Source organism: Maniola hyperantus, chromosome 2, assembly GCF_902806685.2.
Source record: "Maniola hyperantus chromosome 2, iAphHyp1.2, whole genome shotgun sequence".
NCBI classification, from domain to species: Eukaryota; Metazoa; Arthropoda; class Insecta; order Lepidoptera; family Nymphalidae; genus Maniola; species Maniola hyperantus.
In genome coordinates, this window is record NC_048537.1 from 15855890 (window position 1) to 15882456 (window position 26567).

The 26567-nt window shown below is 37.9% G+C and overlaps 2 protein-coding genes across 3 annotated transcripts in view; one reads left to right on the forward strand and one right to left on the reverse strand.

Annotated features, from left to right (window-relative positions):
* LOC117990430 (ATP-binding cassette sub-family A member 17-like) overlaps positions 1 to 22251 on the forward strand; it is a 39576-nt gene extending 17325 nt beyond the window's left edge. Inside the window, exons 18-31 of the mRNA XM_069507903.1 lie at positions 880 to 955; positions 1277 to 1381; positions 2180 to 2332; positions 3101 to 3214; positions 13701 to 13854; positions 14086 to 14208; positions 15382 to 15576; positions 16744 to 17019; positions 17635 to 17805; positions 18414 to 18484; positions 18770 to 18917; positions 19219 to 19429; positions 20361 to 20562; positions 21505 to 22251. Coding sequence (XP_069364004.1) covers positions 880 to 955; positions 1277 to 1381; positions 2180 to 2332; positions 3101 to 3214; positions 13701 to 13854; positions 14086 to 14208; positions 15382 to 15576; positions 16744 to 17019; positions 17635 to 17805; positions 18414 to 18484; positions 18770 to 18917; positions 19219 to 19429; positions 20361 to 20562; positions 21505 to 21837 — 2332 coding nt within the window. The 3' untranslated portion in view covers positions 21838 to 22251. The remainder of the gene's footprint in view (positions 1 to 879; positions 956 to 1276; positions 1382 to 2179; positions 2333 to 3100; positions 3215 to 13700; positions 13855 to 14085; positions 14209 to 15381; positions 15577 to 16743; positions 17020 to 17634; positions 17806 to 18413; positions 18485 to 18769; positions 18918 to 19218; positions 19430 to 20360; positions 20563 to 21504) is intronic.
* On the reverse strand, positions 21885 to 25421 carry LOC117990991 (BLOC-1-related complex subunit 8 homolog). Of its 2 annotated transcripts, XM_069507820.1 has the most exons (4): positions 25140 to 25421; positions 24462 to 24639; positions 23894 to 24181; positions 21888 to 23612 (listed from the first exon to the last, which is right to left on the reverse strand). In XM_069507820.1, exons 1-3 carry the CDS (start codon positions 25189 to 25191, stop codon positions 23896 to 23898), a joined length of 516 nt encoding a protein of 171 aa, XP_069363921.1. In that variant the 5' UTR covers positions 25192 to 25421; the 3' UTR covers positions 21888 to 23612; positions 23894 to 23895. The 2 variants fall into 2 exon arrangements, with proteins under 2 accessions (XP_034834395.1, XP_069363921.1); XM_034978504.2 differs by having other exon boundaries at positions 21885 to 24181.
* Positions 25422 to 26567: the final 1146 nt, after the last annotated feature.

Below are 26567 nucleotides of genomic sequence, written 5' to 3' on the forward strand. Positions count from 1 at the left end.
GTGTACAATTTTTTAATTGACAGCACGTTAAGACGTACGTAGGCTACTTTATGACTGTAGTTTGTTGTAGATTCCTGTAGCTTAGCCGAAGTCTATTAGAATACGGATCTCGAGGCTTACCTACTCCTTACACACAGATTCCCAGCTTTCGTTACCCGGGTTATTTTATTTCATGGGTCTAATTGACTCTGAAATTGTGCCTGTTCGGTAGCGGTCTTGGGGCATTCGAGTCCTGTAGGTTGATATCTCAGAGAGATGATCTCTCAGTGGGTGTCAGATAGGGTGTTTTTTAATTCTCACGCTTTTTAAAAAAAATTCATTATAGGCACACGCTTGATCATAATCACACCTGATAGAAAGTGTTGATGTGGCCTAAGATGAAACGCGTTTAACTAGAAGATGCCTCTTGTTTTAAAGATACCCGGATTATAATTGGTAAGAATCACAGATCGCGGAAGAGTGTCCCAAACCTTACATGCGTATGCGAACTATGATGCATAACGTTTCGGGCGTGAAGATGGAATATCGACGACACAAGGATAGAACCTCGCCCGACGTCTTGCGGTTCGGTGGTAAACTGATAAAGGGGGGACAAGATCGAAACGTTCCTGAGCACACTCTCTCTCTCGGTGTTATATCTGACTGAATTCGTTGAGGTTGTGGTGTATCTAGCTGTAGCGTATAAACTGTGAATAGGCGTATTTTTTGGATAAACCTAGGTGGTGCTGGTATTGATATCTTGGGAGCCTAGATACCTAAACGTTTTACAATGTGCATCTGCATGCACAAGAAATGGAACAGACATTGCGATATACAGAAGAACTACCTCCTCATTACGTATACCTATACACGTTATGTTGATCTTTCTGTTTCATCCAGGTACGTCATGTCAGAAACTAATGCGACGAAGAAAGAAGTAAAACATATGAGTTACACGGCACTTTTATATCCAGAGGTAATGATAATCTGTTTTCAAAATAAAGGCAAAGCCTAACACAAAATATATGTAGAGAAGGCAGTATACATAAAAAGTGTGTAGTGTGTATTGTAAATTGTAATTGGAACAAATAAGAATTATTGTACTGAGCCTGACGCGAAGACAAATCTTGGAATGACTAAGCACTGAACAGAAGTCAAAGAGTTTGTAATAAATACGTTTTATTACAAGTCCTTGATCTGGTTCGAAGTGTCCTAGCTAAAGCCACCCAACGCATGTTGTATGTTGTAACTAACTAGCTAATAATTACATATTTCATTTTATTTTATTCTTTTACAGAGTCTGACAGAATACCTCGTGACTCGCGCGATAGATTCACCACAACAGTACGTCTATTTGTACGCCTATGGTCTAAAAGTCGCTTCTATAAACGAGTCTCTTCAAGTAAATATTCATTTATTTTCTTATCGTGCTTTTAAATGGGTCTCTACTTTTATTTCTGATGCTAAGGAATAATAATAATATCTTTCTTATTTGCACATATTCGTGAGCGATGATTATAATAACGAGCTAAACTCAGGTGGAGTGCGCTAGCCTAGAAGATGCCTCTTCACTCTTGACTTGAAGCTACCCAAGTACTTACCTACTTATATTAAAAGTGAATGCGAAATCTGAAGCTGGAAGGGCATTCCATATCCTAACAGCTCGAATTAGAAACTAGGAAGCAAACGCTCCGTAGCTGTTTGTGGAATTGGGACTACGTAGGGTGCAGCAGACCTTGACGCTATCTTGCGGTACGATACTAGATTCTAGAAAGATGTAGGAGAAACCAGCTTAACCAGCTAACATATTATATACCTATACTGTAGAATTTCGATAGACAGGCACCTTTGTGCCAATGACATTCTAATAAGCTTTGTGCCGATGTTCTAAGTTGAAGCTAAGAATACGGTATTTGACAACTACCTAGTCAAATCAGTAACTTTTTATCAAACGTCAAAACGCGCGTGTGCGATATTCTATGAAATACTGGAATGTGACGTCACATCATAATGACGTATTTTGTTTAGTTTAATCGATAATTTAAAATGGTTATTACACTTAAAACGAACAAAGGACGGATTTCACGTATTTTGGAAGACCCTCTATTTGATAAACACTGAGAAATAATTTGTTTTTGATGCAGTCAAATACCTACCCAATTGGCCAGTGCTTTGTCACCAATGAATCTTTTCTTCAAAGGTGAAAGTGTTATACAGTCCACTGCACCACGACCACAGCGCGGCTGCGAGAGCATTAGCTCGCGCGCACATGGCGCTGATACGTCACTACACGAACGCTTTCGACGCCACCATACAAGTTACGGACGACCCGATGGCGTTGGATCTCACCACTGTAAGGCCTTCCTACTATACTTCCTATCATCATCATCATTGAATATGTCATTCAATGTTCTCAGCGTACATATTCAAAATTCTTTGATCTTTTATCGTTTTGTATTTTATGTCTTTTTTCTTGTACCTTTATTTGTATTTAAATTTATTATTAATCATCTAGTTAGTGTAAGTGGCACTGCCGTTCTAATTAGATATAAAATAAATAAAATAATAATAATAATATAGCACAAGTGTCCCCCTCTAGCACCGAACTTGTCAATATCTGATTGCGTATTTCAATAAATAGTGAAAGAGTATTTAAATGATTGTGCTGGAATGAGACCGATTTCAGGGGTAATTTTAATTTTACAATTTGTAAACGCTTGTTATGAAGGGGACTGCGGCCAAAGAAACGCTGCGATAGCGTATACTCAATAATCACTATAGACTAGTACTAGGGCGCCGAGGGCAGTCAACCGTAATATCGGTATACTAGGCAAGTCCCAAGAGTGCCGACTCGACGACTGCTACTTGTTACTTGTGGACGTAGGATGAATTCATAATCCCAACAGTGCCGACTCGACGGGTGCAACTTGGATACTTATGACCCTTCCGAGGAGGATACAAAACATTGTTCAGCTTTGAGATATATACGCGATGAACGTTTGTGCGACACAGTCGTCTAGTGGTGCCATCTATTATCGCTGTTGGGAACTAGCTACATATTTTTTGAGTGTCTGCATGTTTGATTACAGCATCTAGACTATACCTACTAATATCATTACAGTGGCTGAAGACTGCATCCGCTCCGCCAATATTGATCCAATTTCTGCTCATTTTGACCATATCACATATTACTCTCATACCCTCAAAGGAAAGCGGATTTGTAAGGCATATGCAGGTAAAGACATACCTACCTATAATCTAACCATATTTTCTTGTAGGACAGAGTGTGACGTTGTAAATTTTGAACTACTAACTAGCGTTTCGCTTTTAATAAAAATCAATTTTGTTCAAAGTATGTTGGTGCCACCTAGCATCAAGGTGCAGAACTACGCGTGGGTCGATTGTTCAGAGTTCATTCGAGCCACAATAGATGGCGTTTGCTTCGTTGTCAATTGTCGTAAAAATAAAACAAAATAATTAAATAAAACCATAATATCATTTGTTTATTGTTAAGTCATTAACAAAACGGTTCTTATAATATATCCTTAGGTTCCGCAAATATTCAAAAATGAATTGGCTTCATGATCAAACTAACTGAGAGCGGCGACACTCGGGTTGCGTCTGGCAACACCGATAGGTGAGATTTAGAATTTTCCTGGAGTCAACATGTGAAGACGAATTTTTTTCGTTCCAGGAAAATCTCACTCCTTTTCGCCCATGGCTTCGCCTGGGAAAATACAATAGTTATAGGTTTTGGTCATCCTAACGTATTTCAATGTTTCATCAATTATGGTGAGTGAAAAATCAAGTAATGTGGATTCGACAAAATGGCGGTTTGGTTAGAGAAAATCCTAATTTTATGATTTCATTCCAGTTCCAGTTATTTTATCTTCCCCAAATAAATGAGGATAATGGGTTGTGGGTGGACTTCTGAAAACCATTGGTGGCCAGGAGTTCAATAGGTGAGTTGTGTTTGATCGGGAAAATTCCACGTGTCGAAATTTTCACACAGCACAAATTATAATCTTGTTTTTCTTTGTTACAGGGATTACGTTTTTAATTTTACGTTTACGTTTACGTTTTACGTTTAGCTTCAGTTTTCCGTTTTAGTTTTCGGTTTTCGTATTTATTTCTTTTGCACATTCACGTTGACAACTTAATTGCTATGGATAAGACTTGGTAAAAATCTTTGTAATGAAACATTTCGGTTGTGAAGAATCAAATAAATTGAGTTTTGGATCTTGGCCGATGCCGTCCAGCTACCTTGCAGTCTTCGCACCTACAAGTAAGCAAATGTTTGTATCCTGCAACAGTTTAGTGAACCTTCTTAGTGTATGTGTACAGTAAGAACCCTGTCTTTACTACTGAGTTTTTATTTTGAAACAATTTTATGAATTTTACTGTGTCATTGTCTATTCCATGCCAATGGCATCTTAAATTTAAAACATAGATCTTATGTACTATCTACCTAAGTCATTCTAATGTATCTAAATTAAGTCTTGGCATTAAGCTAGAATAACTAAGCATTATTAGCCATCATTCTGTATTAAGCGACCCCGGTAAAAGTTACATTAAAAACAATTTGCCTAACATCTAGCCAATTTCATTTATAACACCTCATATGCATTACAAGGGAGTCGACGGCTAGCTTCTATTCTTTACTAGGTAGATAGATCAAGTAAAGTAAATTAAAATTATTTTTTTTTCCTCTAATCTTTGTAAGGTGGTAGATTATTCCGTATCCGGGTATATTTCTATTCCGCCCAGTTTACCACCCTTACAAATGGCGCCCGAACGTTTTTTTATATAGTTATTTCAGTATATTTTGAGAAATTTTGTGAATTTTATGAAATGTACTCCGCTGATTGTACAATTTTCTAAGTGGTGACACATTGCAAAGAGCTCTAAGCTGTTTTTTTTTATGGTTAACTAACTAAATAATAACTAATAGTTAGAAATTTTGTCTGATAGGTTAAGTAATTTTCTGAGTATAGTCCAACAGTGGTTTTTTCTTATTTAATTAACACATTATAAATGGTGCTTATGCCGTTCAATTATGTTATTTGACTTACCTTGGAGGTGTATAAGTGAATGTTTGCCTTCAGTTTAGTAATAAACATTGCTTAACTGAGTTGTTGTTGGGTATTGCTTTCAATAGTAAGTACATCTTATGTTTGAAATTTCCGGTAACTTAGTATAATTAAAGTTTTGAAACGCTATGTGCCGTTAACTAGTTACACACATACATTTATAAATACTAAGAGTTACAACTTGTGAAACTAAATATATAAACTATATTCAGAGATTACATTAAGTTCAAGTATGAAGTTATGAACAATTTTTTTTCAGTGACTTGATACTTCATTATTTTGTTGAAATTTTGTTTAGAGCTGTGTTAAGGTTATGATAAAAGCTACTTCACACACAAAACATGTTAAGTTTAATTGAATGCTGGTAGTTTAAAGTGACATTTAGAAACAGATTTTGTTGTATTTTAGGTTATGTGTTAAAAGTGTAAAGTAACAGTCATCAAACCATTGCACAATCTCTTTGTTTTTTTTTTGAAAGATAATATGCTAGTCAGAGTTCATTGCAACTTTGCTGCCTGTTTACTTTTGTAATTGTAAAGGTTGTAACACACTGTGTACTCATAAAGGTGATACTGCACCTTACAATCATTTATTCAATTTTGGGAAGTTTTATTTTGTTATATTTTGTTTACTATAGTAATAATATGTGCTTGTATTATTAACAATATTTTGGAATAGGAACATAATTGATAAAATAGGTTAGGATAGACTTAAGAATATTGTTTTTGTTGTGTATTTTGCTTGTGTATATTTAATAGTTTAAATAACTTCTTTTGTGTTTGTGTTTAACCAATTTGTATAAGGCTAAACATAGACAGTTACACAAGCTCGATATTTTGTTAAATGTGTTTTGACTTAACACAATGGAACAGACTTTTGCCCAGTTTCATTCACTTTTGAAGGACGAATTGTGTTATGAGGTATCCATTCGTTCCGAAACTCCAGCACCTACAGTGCTAGGTTTAAAGAAACAGTTAAAACAATTAATTCAGGAAATTCCTTCTGAATCAATTTTAGAGACGGATTTCACTTCTGAAAGTGAGTTAGGGGTTATTACTAAAAAACTTCAAGACTTAGAAGATTTATTAAAAAAGTGTTCTGACACTAAAGATAGACATGCCCTCTGTAGGTCTAAAGCTTTAGCTTCACATTTGTACTTTAGAATTTTGAGAATACAGTGTTCCGAACTCAGCTTAATAAGTAGGAAGAGTGAATTACATACAAAGTTGCAGAGTTTGATTTCCAGATTAGATGCTGACAATGAGTCGTCTCACGACGAATCACTGGATTCCGAGAGTACCGCCGTTGACTGCACTGGTGATAAAAATGTGGCCAAGTGGAAGTTAAATTTCAACGGACAGGGTGATCCGCGCAGTTTCATCGAACGCGTTGAGGAATATAAAAGATCTTATGGCGTTTCAGATGGAAAATTATTTGTTTCTGCATTTCATCTTTTTACAGGCCGAGCATTGTTATGGTACAGAGGCAACAAATGTCAAGTTTCGTCTTGGTCAGAATTGAAAACTTTATTTTTAGAGGAATTTGATGCAGTAGATTATGACTACAGGTTGCTAGGTGAAATTCGAGCAAGAACACAAGGCTCTGAAGAACCTGTGTCTATCTATTTCGCTGTAATGTTTTGCATGTTTTCAAGGTTGTCAACACCACTTTCCGAAGAACAAAAGTTACAAATTTTATTACATAATATTCGCCCTTTTTACTCAGAACAATTAGCTCTTGTTGACATTAAGTCTGTCGCAATGTTGAAGGAAAAGTGTCGCAAACTAGAGGCTGCGAGGCAGCGTTCCGCCTTATTTTCTGAGCCTACTAACAGTAAGGCAACTTTAAGTTCAGAGTTTGCTTACAAACAAGTGACAAAACAGATAAACACACTTTCAGTCACACCTGCACCTAAGGTTGATACAAGTAAAGGCACTAATTTTACGAAAACAAATAAACAACTATGTTACAAGTGCGGCAAGGGTAACCATTCCTTTAAATTTTGCAGGACAGTTCCGAAATATATTAGATGTTTTTCGTGTGGACGTCAGAACTTTACAGTAAAGACATGTCCAAGTTGTAGTAAAAAGGCGACTAGTAAACCCGCTCCGGACAAAAATTCAAAAAACTAATTAGTAAGAACTGTGCAGAGACACAAGTAAAGAACTTGGTCATTAACAACAAAACATCCCTTTTACCTGACACAGTTCTGTATTCAGTGGATAAACGAGACTTTAGGCCACATTTAAAGGTTTTTGTTGACGGGTTTGAGATTACAGGTTTACTAGATTCCGGTGCTTGCGCGTCAATTTTGGGTAACCAGGCGCACAAGGTTTTTTTGAGATTCGGTTATAAACTGCATAGCAGTATTGATACCACATTTTCAGTGGCAAATGGAGACAAACTTGATTGCATGGGTTATATGTTTATTCCGATTACTTATAATTCCGTAACTCACATAATAAAATTTTTTGTAGTACCCTCTATAATAGCGGATGTTATTTTTGGCTGTGACTTTTGGAAAACATTTCAGTTAGCCCCTGGCATTTTTGATAATTTAGAATTAATTAAGGCACCTTCTCAATTTTACAATATTTGTGCGATTGATAATAAACAAATTCATACCATCACTTCTTTTGAAAACTTATCATCTCAACAGAAAGAATTAGCCCAGTCTGTAGTAAATAAATTTTTAGATATTTCTTCAGAGAAAATTGGATTGGGTAGAACAAAATTAATTGAACATGTTATTGACACCGGTGATGCCTTGCCAATAAAAATAAAACAATATCCACTTTCTCCCGAAAAGAAGGAAGCTTTAAGTAAAGAGTTAGATAGGATGCTGGAAATGGACGTAGTTACTCCGAGTGAAAGCCCTTGGAATAACCCAGCAATTTTAGTGAAAAAGGCAAATGGAGACTGGAGATTTTGCCTAGATTGCAGGAAATTAAATTCAGTGACAAAGGGGGATTCATACTCAATACCGTACATTCCACAAATTCTAGATAGCTTGAAAGAGGCAAGGTTTTTATCATCAATTGATTTAAGTTCAAGTTTCTGGCAAATTCCGTTAGCTAACGACTCTCAGGAAAAAACCAGTTTTACAGTTCCTGGTAGAGGGTTATTCAAATTTAAAGTCATGCCGTTTGGCCTATGCGGTGCACCAGCACGACAGCAGAGGTTAATGGACCAGTTATTTAATCAAAATTTTTGTAGTGATATTGAAAATGGAATAGTATTTTGTTATATAGATGATATTGTTATTTGTTCTGCTGATTTTGAAACCCATTTAATTTTATTAAACAGAGTTCTGGATAAACTAAAAATGGCTCAACTATCCATAAATTTTGATAAATGTAATTTTTTTAGAAACTCTTTGAAATATTTAGGGTATATAGTGGATGAATTTGGTTTACGCACAGATCCTGGAAAAGTTGCCGCAGTTTTGAACTTTCCGACCCCAAAAACTGCACAGGAGGTAAAGATTTTCCTAGGCACTTGTTCTTGGTACAGGCGCTTTATTAGGAATTTTTCAACCATCGCTGCACCACTCAATAGACTAACGAGTAAAGGAAAGAACGCACCTAAATTTGAGTGGAGCGAACAGGCAGAGGTAGCATTTAATACATTGAAGAATGCGTTGGTAACCGCACCTGTTCTTGCGGTACCGAATTTTGAAAAACCATTCAAAATACATTGTGATGCTTCTGCATATGGTGTTGGCGGTATGCTAACGCAAGAAACCGATGGTTGCGATCATCCCATTGCGTATGTCAGTAGGAGCCTAAATAAAAACGAAAGGAATTACAGCGCGACGGAACGCGAGGCTCTAGCTGTGATTTTTGCAGTGGAGAAATTTCAGGCTTATTTTGGTTCCAAGCCAGTCACAATTATCACAGACCATGCATCCCTAAAGTGGTTCTTAAATTTAGAAAATCCCTCAGGACGTCTCGCCAGATGGGGTTGTAGATTATCACAGTATAATTTTGTTATCGAACATAGGAAGGGTTGTGATAATGTAGTTCCGGATACCTTGTCGAGACTCATACACGTAGATGTAGTTGGTGATCGTAATGATAACTCTAGTCAACAAGTTTTGGTAGATGACTGGTATGACAAAACATTTAATGGCTGTAAAATCAATCCAGCAAATTTTCCGAATTTTAGTATTTTGAACGATAAACTATATCGTTACAGTAAATGTAAATACCAGCTTCTCAGTGAGTTCGACTGGAAAGAGGTAGTCCACAAGAACGACATCATTAGAATTATGCAACAAAACCATGCAGATGCAACTGCAGGTCATTTTGGTGTGTTCAAAACTCATCGCAGATTATCCCTCAGATATTTTTGGCGTGGTATGTATAAGGACGTGGTTGAGTACGTTAAGAATTGTGATACTTGCTCTGCGTATAAACACACGACATCAGCCACTCCAGGTCTGCTAGGGAAGCCTAAAGTCTGCGAGAGACCTTTTCAGGTCATTTCGGCTGATTTAGTCGGACCTTTGCCTAGGTCTAAATCAGGATTTACATTTCTTTTTGTGGTGACGTGTTGTTTTTCGAAATATACAATGTTGTTTCCGTTACGGCGTGCCACAGGTGCCGCTGTTGTTAAAGCGCTAGAGAATTTTGTATTTTTGAACCATAGTGTTCCAGAGACTGTGATTGTGGACAATGGGTCCCAATTTACAGGATCTGAATTCCGTAATCTCATTAAGCGTTATAATATTCCGAAATTACACTACACACCACTGTACACTCCGCAAGTTAACCTTGTTGAGAGGTACAATAAGGTTGTTATGACTGCTGTAGCCGCTTTTGTGAAAGATAACCACAGGTCCTGGGACGAAAACCTGTACAAGGTCCAGTTCGCCATAAACAGTGCGGTTAATGAATCCACTGGATTCTCCCCGTTCTTCCTTGTCCACGCTAGAGAACCGGTCTTAAATGGTTCCTTCTATAAGGACACGGATAAGGAGTACGAGGCCGGAATTCCAAGGGAGGAATACGCAGGAAAGTTTGGATCTTTGGAGGACATATTTGGCCAGGTTAGGAGAAATTTGTTTCAGGCTCATGCAGAGTATGCAACGCATTACAACTTAAGGCGTAGGTCTGCAAGCTATTCTGTTGGGGACATAGTGTGGAAAAAGACCTATCCACAAAGCGACGCTACAAATTTTTTCGCAGCTAAGCTGGCACCTAAGTATGAAAAGTGCAGGGTTGTCAAGGTTTTGTCACCTTTGGTTTATGAACTAGTTAGAGTAGCTGACAACCACCCAATAGGCACTTGGCATATTAAGGATATTAAGAAGTAGATATTTGCCGTTACTTAGTTTGGTCTAAACTGTTTGAATATTTAAGTTATCAATATTCAATTAGGAATTTGTATGAGTGTAGTGATGTTCTGAATTAACAGTTACATTACCATGGTTCAGTTGAGGATGAATGTAGTGGATGTATGTAGGGATGAATATGTGATGATTGGAATGCTTGTGGTAGACCAACCGGTAGAGAAAGTAAAAATGCAAATATCGTACTTTGGGGATAACGAAAAGGGGGGGTTTTGTGTTTTGTTTTCGTTTTCCTTCTAGATAATGGATCATTTCTGTTATTTTTCCGATTCTGTTCCGAGATCTATTTTCTAGGAGAGTTATTTCGTTTTTTTTTTCTCATATTCCGATTTTGATTCGGTTTTATTTTTCCGAATGGGATAGAGAACGGTTGCCATATCAGATGGACCCGTTCACAACCAGTTTTTCCGTATTTGTTGAGTAACAAATATTAAGATGGTAGTTTAAAAGAGTGAACCACCGTAGGCCTAGACGCATTCTATCAGCCAGCTGAAGAATGATGCCAAGATGTTTCCACTCAAGTGTCTTAGACACCATGAAGTTTTTTTGTATATATTCTTTTTAGAAGTTAGGGTTGTGTAGTTAAGTATAATGTATAAAACCTTACACTGTTTTCAGTATATTTATTTTGTTAGACAATTTTCCTTGTTAGTAGTAGATGTGCGTTCACGCGTAACTTCTGTGTTTTTTTTGTTTGTTTCAGGCAAATTGTTAGTAGTTGTTGGATGACGCTGAGGGCAGCGTGGTTCAACCTGTTGAACCTTTTCGTAGGAGGGGAAGTATTGTGACGTTGTAAATTTTGAACTACTAACTAGCGTTTCGCTTTTAATAAAAATCAATTTTGTTCAAAGTATGTTGGTGCCACCTAGCATCAAGGTGCAGAACTACGCGTGGGTCGATTGTTCAGAGTTCATTCGAGCCACAATAGATGGCGTTTGCTTCGTTGTCAATTGTCGTAAAAATAAAACAAAATAATTAAATAAAACCATAATATCATTTGTTTATTGTTAAGTCATTAACAAAACGGTTCTTATAATATATCCTTAGGTTCCGCAAATATTCAAAAATGAATTGGCTTCATGATCAAACTAACTGAGAGCGGCGACACTCGGGTTGCGTCTGGCAACACCGATAGGTGAGATTTAGAATTTTCCTGGAGTCAACATGTGAAGACGAATTTTTTTCGTTCCAGGAAAATCTCACTCCTTTTCGCCCATGGCTTCGCCTGGGAAAATACAATAGTTATAGGTTTTGGTCATCCTAACGTATTTCAATGTTTCATCAATTATGGTGAGTGAAAAATCAAGTAATGTGGATTCGACAAAATGGCGGTTTGGTTAGAGAAAATCCTAATTTTATGATTTCATTCCAGTTCCAGTTATTTTATCTTCCCCAAATAAATGAGGATAATGGGTTGTGGGTGGACTTCTGAAAACCATTGGTGGCCAGGAGTTCAATAGGTGAGTTGTGTTTGATCGGGAAAATTCCACGTGTCGAAATTTTCACACAGCACAAATTATAATCTTGTTTTTCTTTGTTACAGGGATTACGTTTTTAATTTTACGTTTACGTTTACGTTTTACGTTTAGCTTCAGTTTTCCGTTTTAGTTTTCGGTTTTCGTATTTATTTCTTTTGCACATTCACGTTGACAACTTAATTGCTATGGATAAGACTTGGTAAAAATCTTTGTAATGAAACATTTCGGTTGTGAAGAATCAAATAAATTGAGTTTTGGATCTTGGCCGATGCCGTCCAGCTACCTTGCAGTCTTCGCACCTACAAGTAAGCAAATGTTTGTATCCTGCAACAGTTTAGTGAACCTTCTTAGTGTATGTGTACAGTAAGAACCCTGTCTTTACTACTGAGTTTTTATTTTGAAACAATTTTATGAATTTTACTGTGTCATTGTCTATTCCATGCCAATGGCATCTTAAATTTAAAACATAGATCTTATGTACTATCTACCTAAGTCATTCTAATGTATCTAAATTAAGTCTTGGCATTAAGCTAGAATAACTAAGCATTATTAGCCATCATTCTGTATTAAGCGACCCCGGTAAAAGTTACATTAAAAACAATTTGCCTAACATCTAGCCAATTTCATTTATAACACCTCATATGCATTACAAGGGAGTCGACGGCTAGCTTCTATTCTTTACTAGGTAGATAGATCAAGTAAAGTAAATTAAAATTATTTTTTTTTCCTCTAATCTTTGTAAGGTGGTAGATTATTCCGTATCCGGGTATATTTCTATTCCGCCCAGTTTACCACCCTTACAAGAGGTAGGTACAGTTGAACTGAACAGTACAGTAGCCGGCGAGAAATATTGTACATCGACCTTTGAAAAGAATTTGCGTTGTCTCTATCACTTGTACATGTGACGCTCTGTCGGCCTCAACGACAGAGCGTCACATCTCTTTCTAAAGGTAGATGTACAATATTTTCTGCCACGTACTATACCTATTGATGATTGATAGCTAGTTTACTAGCAATCGTAGTGTGTGTATATTGTTTTGTACCTACCTATGTAGATTGTAGGTACATAACTAACTTTAGAAACATTGCGCGAAAGTCAGTTTTAAGTTATCCTAGGGGAAGTGCGGGGGCGACCGGCGAAGCAAAGTGCATAGTCCTAATTTCACAAGCTAAACATTTATTGTAAAATGTATGACTCTATTGGAGCCATAGGTAAATTTTGCACCTTCTGTCGCATCTATACAGGGTGTACCCCTGTACAGGGTAACCAGAACGCCAGCAAAAACTTAGCGTTATTGTTATACTACCTAAACACAATCCAATACCAATAAATCATTTGCCTCATTTTGTAGTTTTAGTAATTTAGTATTTTTTAAACCCGCAATATTTAGCGTGCAAAACTTGGGTCAATGCTCCGCCTACGACGCGGCATTGACTCCGAGTGGCCTACTTACGCAACGTTCGTTGACCTCTATCGTCAGTCAGATATTTTATTTGCAATATATCGTAAACTTTTACAAAATTATAGGATTTTTATATATTTTTTACGCGTTTTTTTGTGGCATCATATCAATAATCATCAGTACTATCACCTGTCTTCGTTTTCGTCAGCTTTCGTTGCATCTTTCTTTATTTTTATTTTACTTGTCAAAGAACCGCCCACATAATTACACACTTAAAATTACGTAAAATGTTTTTGAGTGTTATTATAGGTCTCGCACAACGAGCATTAACAATCAAGTCGTACATTAAGTTTCTTATTACATCAGTCCTTACTAACCCAACTCGAATGCCCAACAGTGCCACGCGTTGAACTTCTCTCCAGCGCGTTACTGGATCAGCCTGTTCATCTACGACTTTATCCTCTACTTCTTTCTTGTGATCTTGATGACATCTACCATGATCGCTATCATGGTTCTCGTGGCACCTAGGACTTTCTATTATAGTGACCTTGGTAAGCTTTTATAATATTACTAGCTGATGCCCGTGACTTCGTCCGCGTGGATTTAAGTTTTAAAAACCCCATGGAAACTCTTGGATTTTCCGGGATAAAAAATCAAGTCGATTGGTTGCTTAGTTAGAGAGTGAAGGAAGCACACTTTTAATATTATAGAAAGTATAGGTACTTAGATTTTATTAGGTGTTTGTATTTATCTTCAGAGTTATTAGGGATGGTTTTTTTCAGTGGTAGTTCCGTTGATGCTTACGGTGTATGGAATAGGCTGTATCCCGCAAGCGTATTTATTCAGCCTGGGTCCACGAGCATCCCTCAACACTATGGCTTATGTTATACTTAACGTAGTGTTTGGTAAGAGCATCCTCATCTGCGTCCTCTATCGATAAGTTCATGTTCATCGTTTACCTAATCATGTTTCGTTTCCGTCCATCTTGTATAGTGCTTTTGGAGAGAGTACCTAACACGAATACCAAAAATGCAGGGTCTTCAGAAATCAATCCGTTGCTCGATTGCGGTAGAATGTCACGATCGCAATCACCTCTGATTAATTGACGTTAGCTAACTATTGGCTGCAATGCATTGTTGCAACAAGAATAGCACAAATTCAGCCAATCACAACAATTTCGATTGTAATAACGACGAAACCTCTTAGGGATGAGACAGATTTTTCGCGCGCTATGGAGTCACCACTAGAAAATGCTTTAACGTTTGAGTGGTGATGATGCGTTTGTTCATTAAAAACGGGAGTATCATCATCAGGATAGTATCGACTTGTAGACCCAAACGCTGGCAGATGTAGGTGCGTTAGGTACTTATTAGAACCACTTCACTAATTAGCTTACCAATCTCCATAAAATTGATTGCGATTCCCGGGACAAAATTATAGACGATAGTTTCCGAAATTCTATGGCATCTATGAATACCTTTAATTATTTTTTAACCGACTTCCAAGAAGGAGGTGGTTCTCAATTCGGCCCGTATGTATGTACCTACATCGATTTTTTCGAGGTTTCTGGACTGATTTGCAAATTTTTAGGGTTCCGTACTTCAAAAGAAAAACGGAACCCTTATAGGATCACTTTGTTGTCTGTCTGTCTCTCTGTCGGTCTGTCAAGAAACCTACAGGGTACTTCCCGTTGCCCTAGAATCATTTAATTTGGCAGATAGGTAGGTCTTATAGCAGACATTCGGGGAAAAATCTGAAAACCCTGAATTTGTGGTTACATCACACAAAAAAAAATTAAATTGTGGTCATGAACAAATATTGGTATTTTCAACTTTCGAAGTAAGATAACTATACTATCAAGTGGGGGTATCATGTGAAAGGGCTTCACTTGTGCATTCTAAAACAGATTTTTATTTATTTTTAAATGTATCATAGTTTTTGAATTATCGTTCAAAATTTCGAAAAAATACGACTGTAATACGGAACCCTCATTGCGCGAGCCTGACTCGCACTTGGCCGGTTTTTTTTTTAAATTTTGAAAATTAGGTAGGTACTTAATAGGAATTATTTACAAACAGGGGAGACCACTGTCATGGCCAAACTCCTATACGGCAACGCTCTCGACTACGTGGCCAACTTTATGACTCTTTCACCTCAATTCAACATGGCGTACGCTTTCGTTAAGATCAAGAAGATATTTCTCTACAACAGCGAATGTATTGTGTTTGAGAGGAAGAATCTCTGTTCGTCTAAAATGTTTCACAAATGTTGTCGTGAGTACCCGTAATATTATCGATTCAATCTTTTTGCCGGTTAAGAAGCTGTGAGTTGCGCTTTGTCCAGATACACCAGGTAAGTATGGAAATACATTAATGGAAAATACATCATCATCATCATCATAGACAACCGATAGACATCCACTGCTGGACATAGGTTTCTTGTAGATACTTCCACACGCCACGATCTTGCGCTGCCTGAATCCAGCGCCTCCCTGCGACTCGTCTGATGTCGTCCGTCCATAAAATATAGTGGGGGGTCTTCCAACGCTGCGTCTTCTGTTGCGACGTCGCCATTCCAGCACCTTGAGACCCCAATGTCTACCGCTTTTACGAACTATGTGCCCTGCCCATTGCCACTTCAGCTTCGCAACCCGTTGAGCTATGTTGGTTACTCTAGTTCTCCTACGGATCTCGTCATTTCATTTGATTACGTAGAGAAACTCCAAGCATAGCTCTCTCCATCACCCGCTGAGTGAGTTTGAGCTTTCTTAGGAGGCCCATAGTTAGCGACCATGTCTCGGATATATAACATCCCATATAACATCACTGGCAACTGTTCGTTGTTTTCCTGGCTCTGGGAAATACATCAGTGTCCCAAAAATAATGCCATTGCAACCGGACTTTTTCTTGTAAATGAGAACTGACTAACATCCCAATCATTCATCTCATTGATTTTATTAATAAAGCTATCAAGCAAGAATCGAAATTAAATAAAGGACCGTCGTCCATCAATAGAGGATCGAGCCCGGATCTCTAACTTATAAGGCCTGCAGTTTTGCTTAAAGTGTGCCAGAATGGTCATCAGCTAATTTTATTTCACAAAACGAGATTGACAAAATTTGCCCCAAGCTGAACAAATATAAAGGTATTATAATAAATTCAGGTAAAATACCTATATACAATGAATTTTGAATTCTACTAGTTATTTACTTCTTAAAAGCAATCGTTGAAAAAAATTGAAAAAAATAAGAATTTAAATCGATTTTGTCCAAGATTTCCCCTTTTTTACTTTACGGTCCTGGATATTTAAGTCCTTAAGCCTATCACAAACTTAATGCCACAACTGCAAAACAACAATGCGACTTTTTTTCTTCTTGAAATAGAAGATCTCTGTACATTCTGGGGCACGCGTCCATACAATTTTTGTCCATCTCCTTTCAGCAAAATGTGGAGTCCTACAAGGATGTTTCTCGCGACAATTTTATTTAGACATGGACTATGGAGTTCTCATGGACATGATCGCTATCTTCACCACCAGCATTGTTTTCATGGCGCTATTATTGCTATGGGAGTACAAGTATATCCAGCGGGTTTGGTCGCTCGTACTCTACAGGGTGGTGTATCCAAGCAAACAGCAGTACGACACGGAGACGCAGGAGGCAAAGCAGGAGAAATCCGATGTGTTGTTAAAGCACGCGGAACTGTTGCAGAAAAGACGTTAGCAGAGTTTTGAATAAATGATATTATTTAACTAAAAACATGCTTGAATATGAATAACACAAGCAAGCAAAGCTAAAAATAAGTACCCGATCTTTATTATCAGTTCATGTCATTTCAAGTTCTCTTTGTGCTTAATTTTGTCAACGGTCTAGCTGTAAGAGAAGGTATTACGTGTACAATCTGAGAAAAGACTCTCCATATTCCCTCTGTGTCAACTGTCATGGCCGGACTTTAAAAAAATACAAATAGCGAGCAAACGAGCAGGCCATTTACAATTGCAGCACCAGAGGAAATGTCGATGCGTTGCCGGCTTTTTAGGAATTCGTTGGTCTGCCCCTTGAATAACTATGTTGTAATCTAGTGGGAACACCGCCTATAGGGGTTGATTCCACAGTTTGCGTGTGCGTGGAAAGAAAGATCTGCCACTCGGACTGTCGAAGTGCACCAGACGCTCAGGTGGTGAGGGTGAAATTGCTTACGGCGGTACTTTAAACTTAAACCGTATTTTTAAATTTTTTACGTAGTTGAGACAGAGGAAATGTGGCGAGTCCTTTCTCAGATTGTACGCGTAATAAAAGACAGATACCACAATATCAGTGTGGATTTTTGTAGGTGACAGAGTGGACACGTTCGGTGAATATCTTCTGGCGTGTAACGTCTCTCAGAGGAGATTTGGGAAGTCCAAAATACGAAACGTTTACCTTGGCTTAGGGAAAGGAGAAGCTTTGGCCATTTCGGGCCTGTCAGCTCACGGTAGACTGAGGTTGTGCGAAATATTAGCTGGTACGTACCTACTCACATACTACATATTGAGTCAAATTTTGTAATTGCGATAATATAAGTATTATTATACTATATAGAGCTAGGCAAAGAAATGGTGAAGTCTAGGTTGGAGCCATATTATTATGTTCGAATGCGCATGGTACCTACTAGAAGGCGCCTATTCATTTTTGTCTTGAAGGTACCTACCCGTATATTCAATTTACTCTGTGAAGGTACCCAAGGCACACGTCATGGCAGCAAACACAGTATAATTAATTATTCTTTATCGGTTTCTATAATAATAAAGAGATGCTTAGTCAAACATATGTAGGTACCTACTGAATAGAAAAAGAAAATCTGAACTTTAGGAGGGATCTATAGGTAGGTACCTAGCTGTGCCTATAGGTACATCTTGCAACTTTAACCTACGGAGTTTTAAGAATACCTGACAACACTTTGTACCTAAAGTATACCTAGATACCTAGTTAAATCTATTTTTATTTTATTTAGAATACTTTATTGCACAGACAAATAGGTAGGTATATACAAAGAAACAATATAAGCTACAGAACAGAAGAAACTATATCTATCTACATATTATTATGAACTATATTTATTGTTATGAACAGGATATCAAATGTCAACAGAAGGCAATTTATGGTGTTTATCGAAATGGAGATTACACATAGATCCTCATCAGGTAACTATGTAAACTTAAGAATAAAACAAAAAACAAGGTGCAACGTCAAAATCACGACTACAACTAGCTGACCCGCCAAGGCTTCGAAGGGAATTTCTGAAAATTCCTTCTCTATAAGTTCCTACGTTATAGAGAAAACTTGCATGCAAAATATCAAGTTTCCAGGCGACATGTCACGTCGGTCAGTCAGTTTCTAATTTTTTATATATTGTACGTGCAATACGTAGGTACGTAGATATATGATCCTTTTTAAACATTAACCACTTTGTGTTCATATGAGGGTAGTACGCCCAGAATGTGACGCTGAGTGGCAACCAGTGTCCTCTGCCGCAATGGATGACAGTTTACAACGGTCTAGAAATGCTGGCGATACTGCGCGGAGTGCCCAGGAAACACGCCCGACAGGAGGCCATGAATTATATTGATGCTCTAGGTAAGTATAATATGAGGGTAGTACACGCAGAATGTGAGGTTGCAAGAAAAAAGATATTTTCTTGTTATACTTTTTCGACTGCTGCGAATTACCATCCTTCCAGCAGACCTGTAGCTCTCAACAACCGAGTTAGCGTGTCGGAAATACGTTGCTGTAGAAATAGATTAGGAGAAGGGGATACAGTGCAGAACTCTTACGGGTTATAGTGTTTATGTAGACTGAATCATCATTACCTTCATTTTGGATTACAGCCAAGCGCGCTTACCTATCTTCGATTAAATTTCTGACATATCTTGAACAGGATTTCACCAGCAAGCGGACACAGTCATACAATACTTAAATCCCAACGACCTACCTCGACTGCGTTTCGCCGCAGCCACCGTTGGAGCTCCAGCTATTATCATCTTGGACGAATACACGGCGTACCAGAAGTACTCAGTTCAACGCGCTATGTACTACATACTGTATAAATTGAGGAAACGTGGGCATGGCATCATTATTAGTTCGACCAGGTACAATATATCATTAGCAAACACACATATTATAGCTACAGGTACCGTTTCGCTGAAACGGTTGATGAGGTAAAGCGCGGATTGCGGGAGAATGACGAATGACGAACGACATAAAACGAACCGTCTCAGTCAAGCGGTTATATTCACCTCTTCAGTGGGGGTACAACCTACAGTAAATTCAAGCTAGTGTGATAAAATTAATTTCTTTAGGGTCAGGTAAAATAGGTATCAACCTATCACCTACCTACCTATTACCCAATTCAAGTGAAGATCTGTCTACTTTTATCAAATAACTTTCTCATATTCCAATATAAGTCCTACTTCTTGGACACGTTGGACTCGTTAAGTTTTCTGGCTAGGCTAATAGAAAATACGACTTTGTTTGGTAGTTTAGTAAACATATTATGGGTATTCAGAAGCAGGTGTTAGGACGTGACAGGCATTAATTAATGTGGTTATATGTGATTGTGAAGTTTGGACAATGTAATTGGCCCACTAATAGCTTTACAAGTAATAAAAATTATGTACTTTCATACAGTAGCATACCTATAGTAAGCACGCGACAGGTGGAGATTGCAATCGGCGTGGGGACGCCCCGCATACCCGCACAGCCCTCGAGCTAACCCGGTGCGGTATGCGCCAAAATCCGCCATTTTGATTTTTAAGAATTTTAGCTTCGTTGTGACACTCGTGCCATCTAGATGAATCTAATGACGTATCATTTACCAAAATCGGTTGAGCCGTTCAGTAGTTACAGGTGGACATAGGAACGAACATACATCCTACAGGTCAAACACATAACCCTCCATTGGACTTCGCCGCAGTCAGGGAAAAACAAAGCTGGAACTGGGTGGAAGGATCTTCCTTCTTCCTATCGTGTTACTTTCTTTCTTTCCTTTAATGAAAAAAATATTTTTTTGATCATTACCAGTGTCGAAAGCCATTTGCCGGTGACAAACCGACTGGCAATCTTAGTGGAAGGGCACATCTACGACATAGACCAAGTGGACCACCTGGTCACTCGCTACAGCGCAAAGGGCTACACCGTCGTACTGCACCTGAAGGACGAAGTTAACGTGGAAGCGATGTTCTCCAAGCACTTCAAGACCTATGTTATCAATGATATGACTGAGGTACGAAATCTTATCAAAGATATTTAGGCATACATCTTATTTTTTTTTCTAAACATTTCAGTTACAAGAATTAATACAGCTTCAGTAAAGGAAATAGGTCAGCGAAGCTGACAAAAGTTTAGTCTTGTTGCTACATAATGCGTATGTTTTTAGGGTTCCGTACCTCAAAAGGAAAAAATGAACCCTTATAGGATCACGTTGTTGTCTGTCTGTCAACAAAGTGATCCTAAATAAGAAAACCTATAGGGTGCTTCCCGTTGACCTAGAATCATGAAATTTGGTAGGTAGGTAGGTCTTATGCCACAAGTAAAGGAACAAATCCGAAAACCGTGAATTTATGGTTACACCACAAAAAAAATTAAAACGAGCAAATAATTAGTATTTTCAATTTTCAAAAGTACAGCTATAACAAGTGGGGTATCATAATAAAAGGGCTTTACCTGTACCTACATTCTAAAACAGATTTTTTATTTATTTTTATGCACAATAGTTTTGGATTTATCGTGCAAAATGTCGAAACAATACGATTGTGGAACGGAACTCTCGGTGCGCGAGCCTGACTCGCACTTGGTCGATTTTTTAGCTGTACAAGTCACATAGGTACAAGATACCTGAAAGGGGTACAGAATATTAGTGTTTAAACGGTAGACCTAAATACGAAAATATATCATTGATGAAACATTTTAAATCTTTAACCCTGACCTCCTGTAAAATTGCATTTTTTATGGATCCGACCTTTCAGCTTGATGCCTTTGAAACACTCTTTTATGGGTCAAGCGCCGATCTTGACGAAATTTTAGACATGACTTTTTATCTCGGAAAACCAAAGAGTTACCTCGTCAATCAGGATTTTAAAAAAACCATAATTTGTGCATCATGAAATTTCGCGGACATCAGCTGGTATACGACATTTCTTTGTACAATTAATAAAATCTTTTACAGGTCCTAGTAAACATACAAGTGTTAGACCCGAACCTGACATGGGCTACAATATTCGCGAAGATGGAGGAGCTACAAGCCGAGAACAGTAAAGTCTATTCATACATAATCACGTCAACACCAATAGATTACGTGTACAACTCTATTATAAACTACGAATTTGGACGGAAAAATTTAGTTGAAGACCAAAAATCTTGCTGTTACAAATTCCTCTTCCCACAGAAGCCTAAAGCGGTGCCTAATAGAGATGTCATGGACAATCTCATCCCTTTTCAACAAAGGTTTCATATCACCAAACTGACTGAGTTACCGTGGTCTGTTATTTTTAACAGATAAACCAACAGTTAAAACGAGACAGATTTATATCTCTACATAAGTCAAATTCTTTAGGAGATAGCGGATTTGTAGAGCATTGTCTCTATCGTTGAGACCGACAATACGTCATATAGGTATGAGTGACAGAGACAACGCTCTTCAAAGCCGAAATGTCATTCTAAAGGCCGATGTACGTTACTTTCTGCCGCGTACTGTATTTATAATTTTATCAAGCAAAGCTTTTGAGTTATAGAGCAAAGTAGTGAGGCATATAAAGAAAAGCATGTTATTATGTTATTGCGAAAGAATTAAGTTTATTTTTGTTAGTAATAAGCATGGTGTTATAAATTATAATATACCTATTATTATAGAAATAAAGATTTTGCCCTTATACTAAGTGTTTTGTAACTAATAATAGCTGTGATACCAGTTGTATTAAATCAAAATCACACAAGTCTTATAAAAAATACAAATAAAATATATGTTTACGATTGAAGGAAATGTAACATGATCAGTTTTGATTTATAACAACTCACACAAATATGAAGCAATATAATATACCTACCCACGCACCCAGCAGGAAATATTACACATCGATCTTCAGAAAGAGAAAACAGTTTCGTAGAGCGTTGTCTCACGGACGAGAGAATCGCGGCGGCAATCTCACCGTGCCACTAAATTCGATACAACATTTATAGACCAACCTCCACAGAGCAATATAACGCGTAAAATTTAACTTTTCACGCGCCATTTTTACTTTTTGTATCAAATTTCATGTCAGTTCGATTTCAGTCCTTATTTTAAAATTGAACCGTATTTTTGACTTGACAGTTGACCCATGGAGTTAAAATGGCGCGTGAGAAGTCATTTTTTACGGACTATACTATCGCCGACGATAAGTCAGATTTGTTGTGATTCCCTCGCCCGTGGAGATGGCGCCAGAGACGAAGCTCAAAGCCGAAGTCTCTAAAGTTCGACGTGCAATATTTCCTGCCAGGTGCCTAAAGTGGCGGACTTGCCCTAAGGTCCAGTAGGCACGGGCCTAGGGTGGCCAGATATTAGGGGCAGCCAATCGTGGATAAAAATTCACTGATGTTATGATTAAAGTTAGCAATAAAGTTATCTAGTCTATAACATAAATTATTATGAGTGCTGAGAAAGGGGCGGCTGGTACCTACTTAAGTATTACATGGCCTGGGGCCTAGGGCGGCCAAGACTACAAATCCGCCACTGTCTTCATAGTACTGCAGTTTTATAGAGGAACATTAACAAAATAAGAAGCAACACCAAAGCTGATACAGTGCGTCCCACAAGTTGAAAGCCACCTCCTACTCCATCTACTGTACAGTTTAGGTACAATACAGTGTTATGACCAATTTTGTACTGATGTTTAACTGCATTTGTACTGCTAATGGTACTGATTCTGAGCACAACTTAATTTTAGAGTATTCACATCCTCTTCTTACTAATGTAATATGAAAAGGACAGACGCAGTTTGACAGTTTTAAATTTAACTTTTAGATGATAAAACCCGTAATTTTAGCGCACAGTCGCGAGCCTACTGTTTAAATTTGTAGCGTGCACTAAAATTTAGAGTATTTAAATGTAAAGTTCATGTTCTGTCCCTTTTTAGCATTGTTAAAAAGAAAAGGATGCAGATCTCTAAATTTAGTTTAGAGAAAGACAACAGAATTGGTGCCACTGTTTCTCTAATAATGGAGAAATCTTAACAAATCTGAGATGACAGGTAGGTACAATGAGGCTCATTGTCTCACCAGGCTAGCAAATAATCATAAGTTTCACAGACGAAAATCTCAGTGGGCGTTAACCATTTTGAGACACCAACCAATCACAAACAAGTTTTCAAAAAACATTCAAAATTTAATTCAAAAATCATTCGGAGTTGGTGACTCAAAATGGTTAACGCCCACTGAGATTTGTGTCTCTGTCATTTGTATTTGTATGTAACAGAGAGAGAGAGAGAGAGAGCCCTATACTCCGCGGATAGAGTATCACAAATCTGGGAGGGTGAGTACAATGTCGCGCATTGTCTCACCAGGCTAGTAAATAATCACAGGTTTAATGTAAAGTAGTATGGGATCTATGCAGCTCAGCACTGGAGCCTCTAGCATGTGTCATCATATTCTCCAGCCTGTTGGTAGTCTCTCTAATCATGGAGAAGTCGGACAAGTCTGGGAGGTCTAGCACAATGTGAGCAGAGAGACGTTTGTACACAGAGTTGGTATCTTTTTTATTTCGCCGCGCTTCCTCGTATTTTAGCTGTTGCTTTAAGAATATTGATTGCTTTAACATTTCCTGGATGTGGTTGAAGCTGGTCGCCGCACCGTCCATTGATTTCACTGCACTGAAAATTGAAGAAAAACAATCATGAATGAAACTTCTAAATGGTTCAAACTCTGGGTTTAAGTCTGACTATCTTTGAACCGGAAGACGCAGTGTTGGACTGGGAAGACCCCCGACTAGGTGGACAGACAACATCAGACGAGTCACAGGGAGCCACTGCTAGACGGATTAGGCGGATTATTATGACATAGACATTTGCTAAGAAAGGAATTTTGAAAATTTAACCCCTAAAGGGTTAAAATAGGGGTTTGAAATTTGTTACAAAATATACCCAAAATTACCTGAGAGCATACTCCACATCATAACACCTGCCCTGCAGCTCATGCTGCAGCTTTGTGACCTCAACTCTCCTCTCCACCATGGGGGGTAGAGCCTTTCTGACATGCTCCTGTAGTCGGTACAGAGCCAATGATGGTTCATTTGCCACTATATGCATGTTTTCTGATATCCGTTCTGCAGCTGAAATGATATGATAGACTTTTTGAATAGATGTACTTATGAGAGATTCAACCTGCTGACATTACATTACAATTCTTCTTCTTCTTCTGGTATTTGGCAGCTGTGCAGGGCTATCTAGACCTTGTATCACGTTGACTGTTGCCAATCTATTGTGATTGCGCACATGTGTGATTTATACATTACATTTAGTTTGCATTATATTTTAGCACTGTCTGCGTATGGGTCTAACTATTACTATATCTGCTATTTTACCCACAATTTTGCAAAATAAATTTGATTTGACAGATAGATAGGCAGTGGAAGTTTAGTAATAGACTTTTTTCACCTTTCAGGTATCCTAAAAATGTACCTATTTTAGATAAAGAACTACCATAAGAATATGTTGTTTTATTTTTCATTTTAAAAAGCAAATTAGGGAGGGTGCATGCTGTTTGAATCTCAAGTTAACTTTGTGGGGGTTCATGGAAGTAGGGGTTTTTACTATCGTAAAGCATTCATACCTTTTTTAGCTTTAGTTTCCAAGTCTGCATCACTTTGGTATACAAATGCCATTGTTTCGTTTTGATTTGACCAGCATCAGATTTATTTTCTAAGGTAATAACTTAATAAGACCAAAAGGTACAAAGGTACAATGATTTTTTTCACAATATAATATTATGATTCACGAATCCTCATTCTAAGAATAAAATGAGATTCTTTGCCATAATAGTTAGATAAATGTTGGCACCCGATAAATCTGAGGAAAAATCAAAGAAGTTGGAAGTAGGTACTACTAAAAAATAGCCTAAAGGTTCGTACGCACCTGAGCGGCGCGGCGCGGCGCTTCAGTCCGACTGCAGAACGCTTCACCTCAGGCCGCTCGACGGTGCCTACCGCACTACAACTTCAGTACGCGGCACCTCGCGTCACTTGCGCGTCACTTTTACACCCGTTCGCGTACGAGCAACAACGTCGCAAGATGAGCGACAGTGAAGAGGATTTGATTATTATTTCTTTGTTGTGCAGAAGAAGAACGAATTATCGAAGAGAAAAAACCGGCCAAGTGCGAGTCAGGCTCGCGCAATGAGGGTTCCGTACTACAGTCGTATGATTTCGATAATTCAAAAACTATGATGCATAAAAATAAATAAAAATCTGTTTTAGAATGTACAGGTGAAGACCTTTCATATGATACCCCACTTGGTATAGTCACTCACTTCGAAAGTTGAAAATACTAATTATTAGTTCATGACCACAATTTAATTTTTTTTGTGTGATCTAACCCTAAATTCACGGTTTTCAGATTTTTCCCCAAATGTCAGCTATAAGATCTACCTACCTGCCAAATTTCATGATTCTAGGTCAACGGGAAGTACCCTGTAGGTTTCTTGACAGACAGACGGACAGACAGACAGACAGACAGACAGACAGACAGACAGACAGACAGACAGACAACAAAGTGATCCTATAAGAGTTCCGTTTTTCCTTTTGAGGTACGGAACCCTAAAAAAGAAGAAGAAATGGATTGCTGACATACCAAAGTCACGCTATCAAGAAGGATATCACATTTTGTTTCCTCGCCTTCTTAATGACTCTGTACCATTTCACATTTACTTCAGAATGTCGAAGACAAAATTCTATATGCTATTGCCTAATAGTTTTTGTGGAAATTACATTAGAAACAATAGGTATACCACACAGGTCGGTAATATAATCCTACAAGAAACCTATGTCCAGCAGTGGACATATCTATCGGTTGATGATGATGAAGATGATGATAGTTTTTATGGAAATTATAAAAAAATATTTATGCATATCCATACTTATATTATTATCAACGCAAAAGTGTATTTGTCTGTCTATCTACTAGCTTTTCACGGCTCAACAGCTTAACCGAATTTGATGAAATTTGGTACAAAGTTGAATTACATCCCGGGGAAGGACAGGCT

Coding starts and splice junctions, on each gene's coding strand:
- LOC117990991 (XM_034978504.2), bottom strand. CDS start 25,191: ATGGCATTTGTATACCAAAGTGATGCAGACTTGGAAACTAAAGCTAAA. Junction 24,640..25,139: donor GGAAACTAAAGCTAAAAAAG/GTATGAATGCTT, acceptor ATATCATTTCAG/CTGCAGAACGGATATCAGAA. Junction 24,182..24,461: donor GATGTGGAGTATGCTCTCAG/GTAATTTTGGGT, acceptor TTCAATTTTCAG/TGCAGTGAAATCAATGGACG.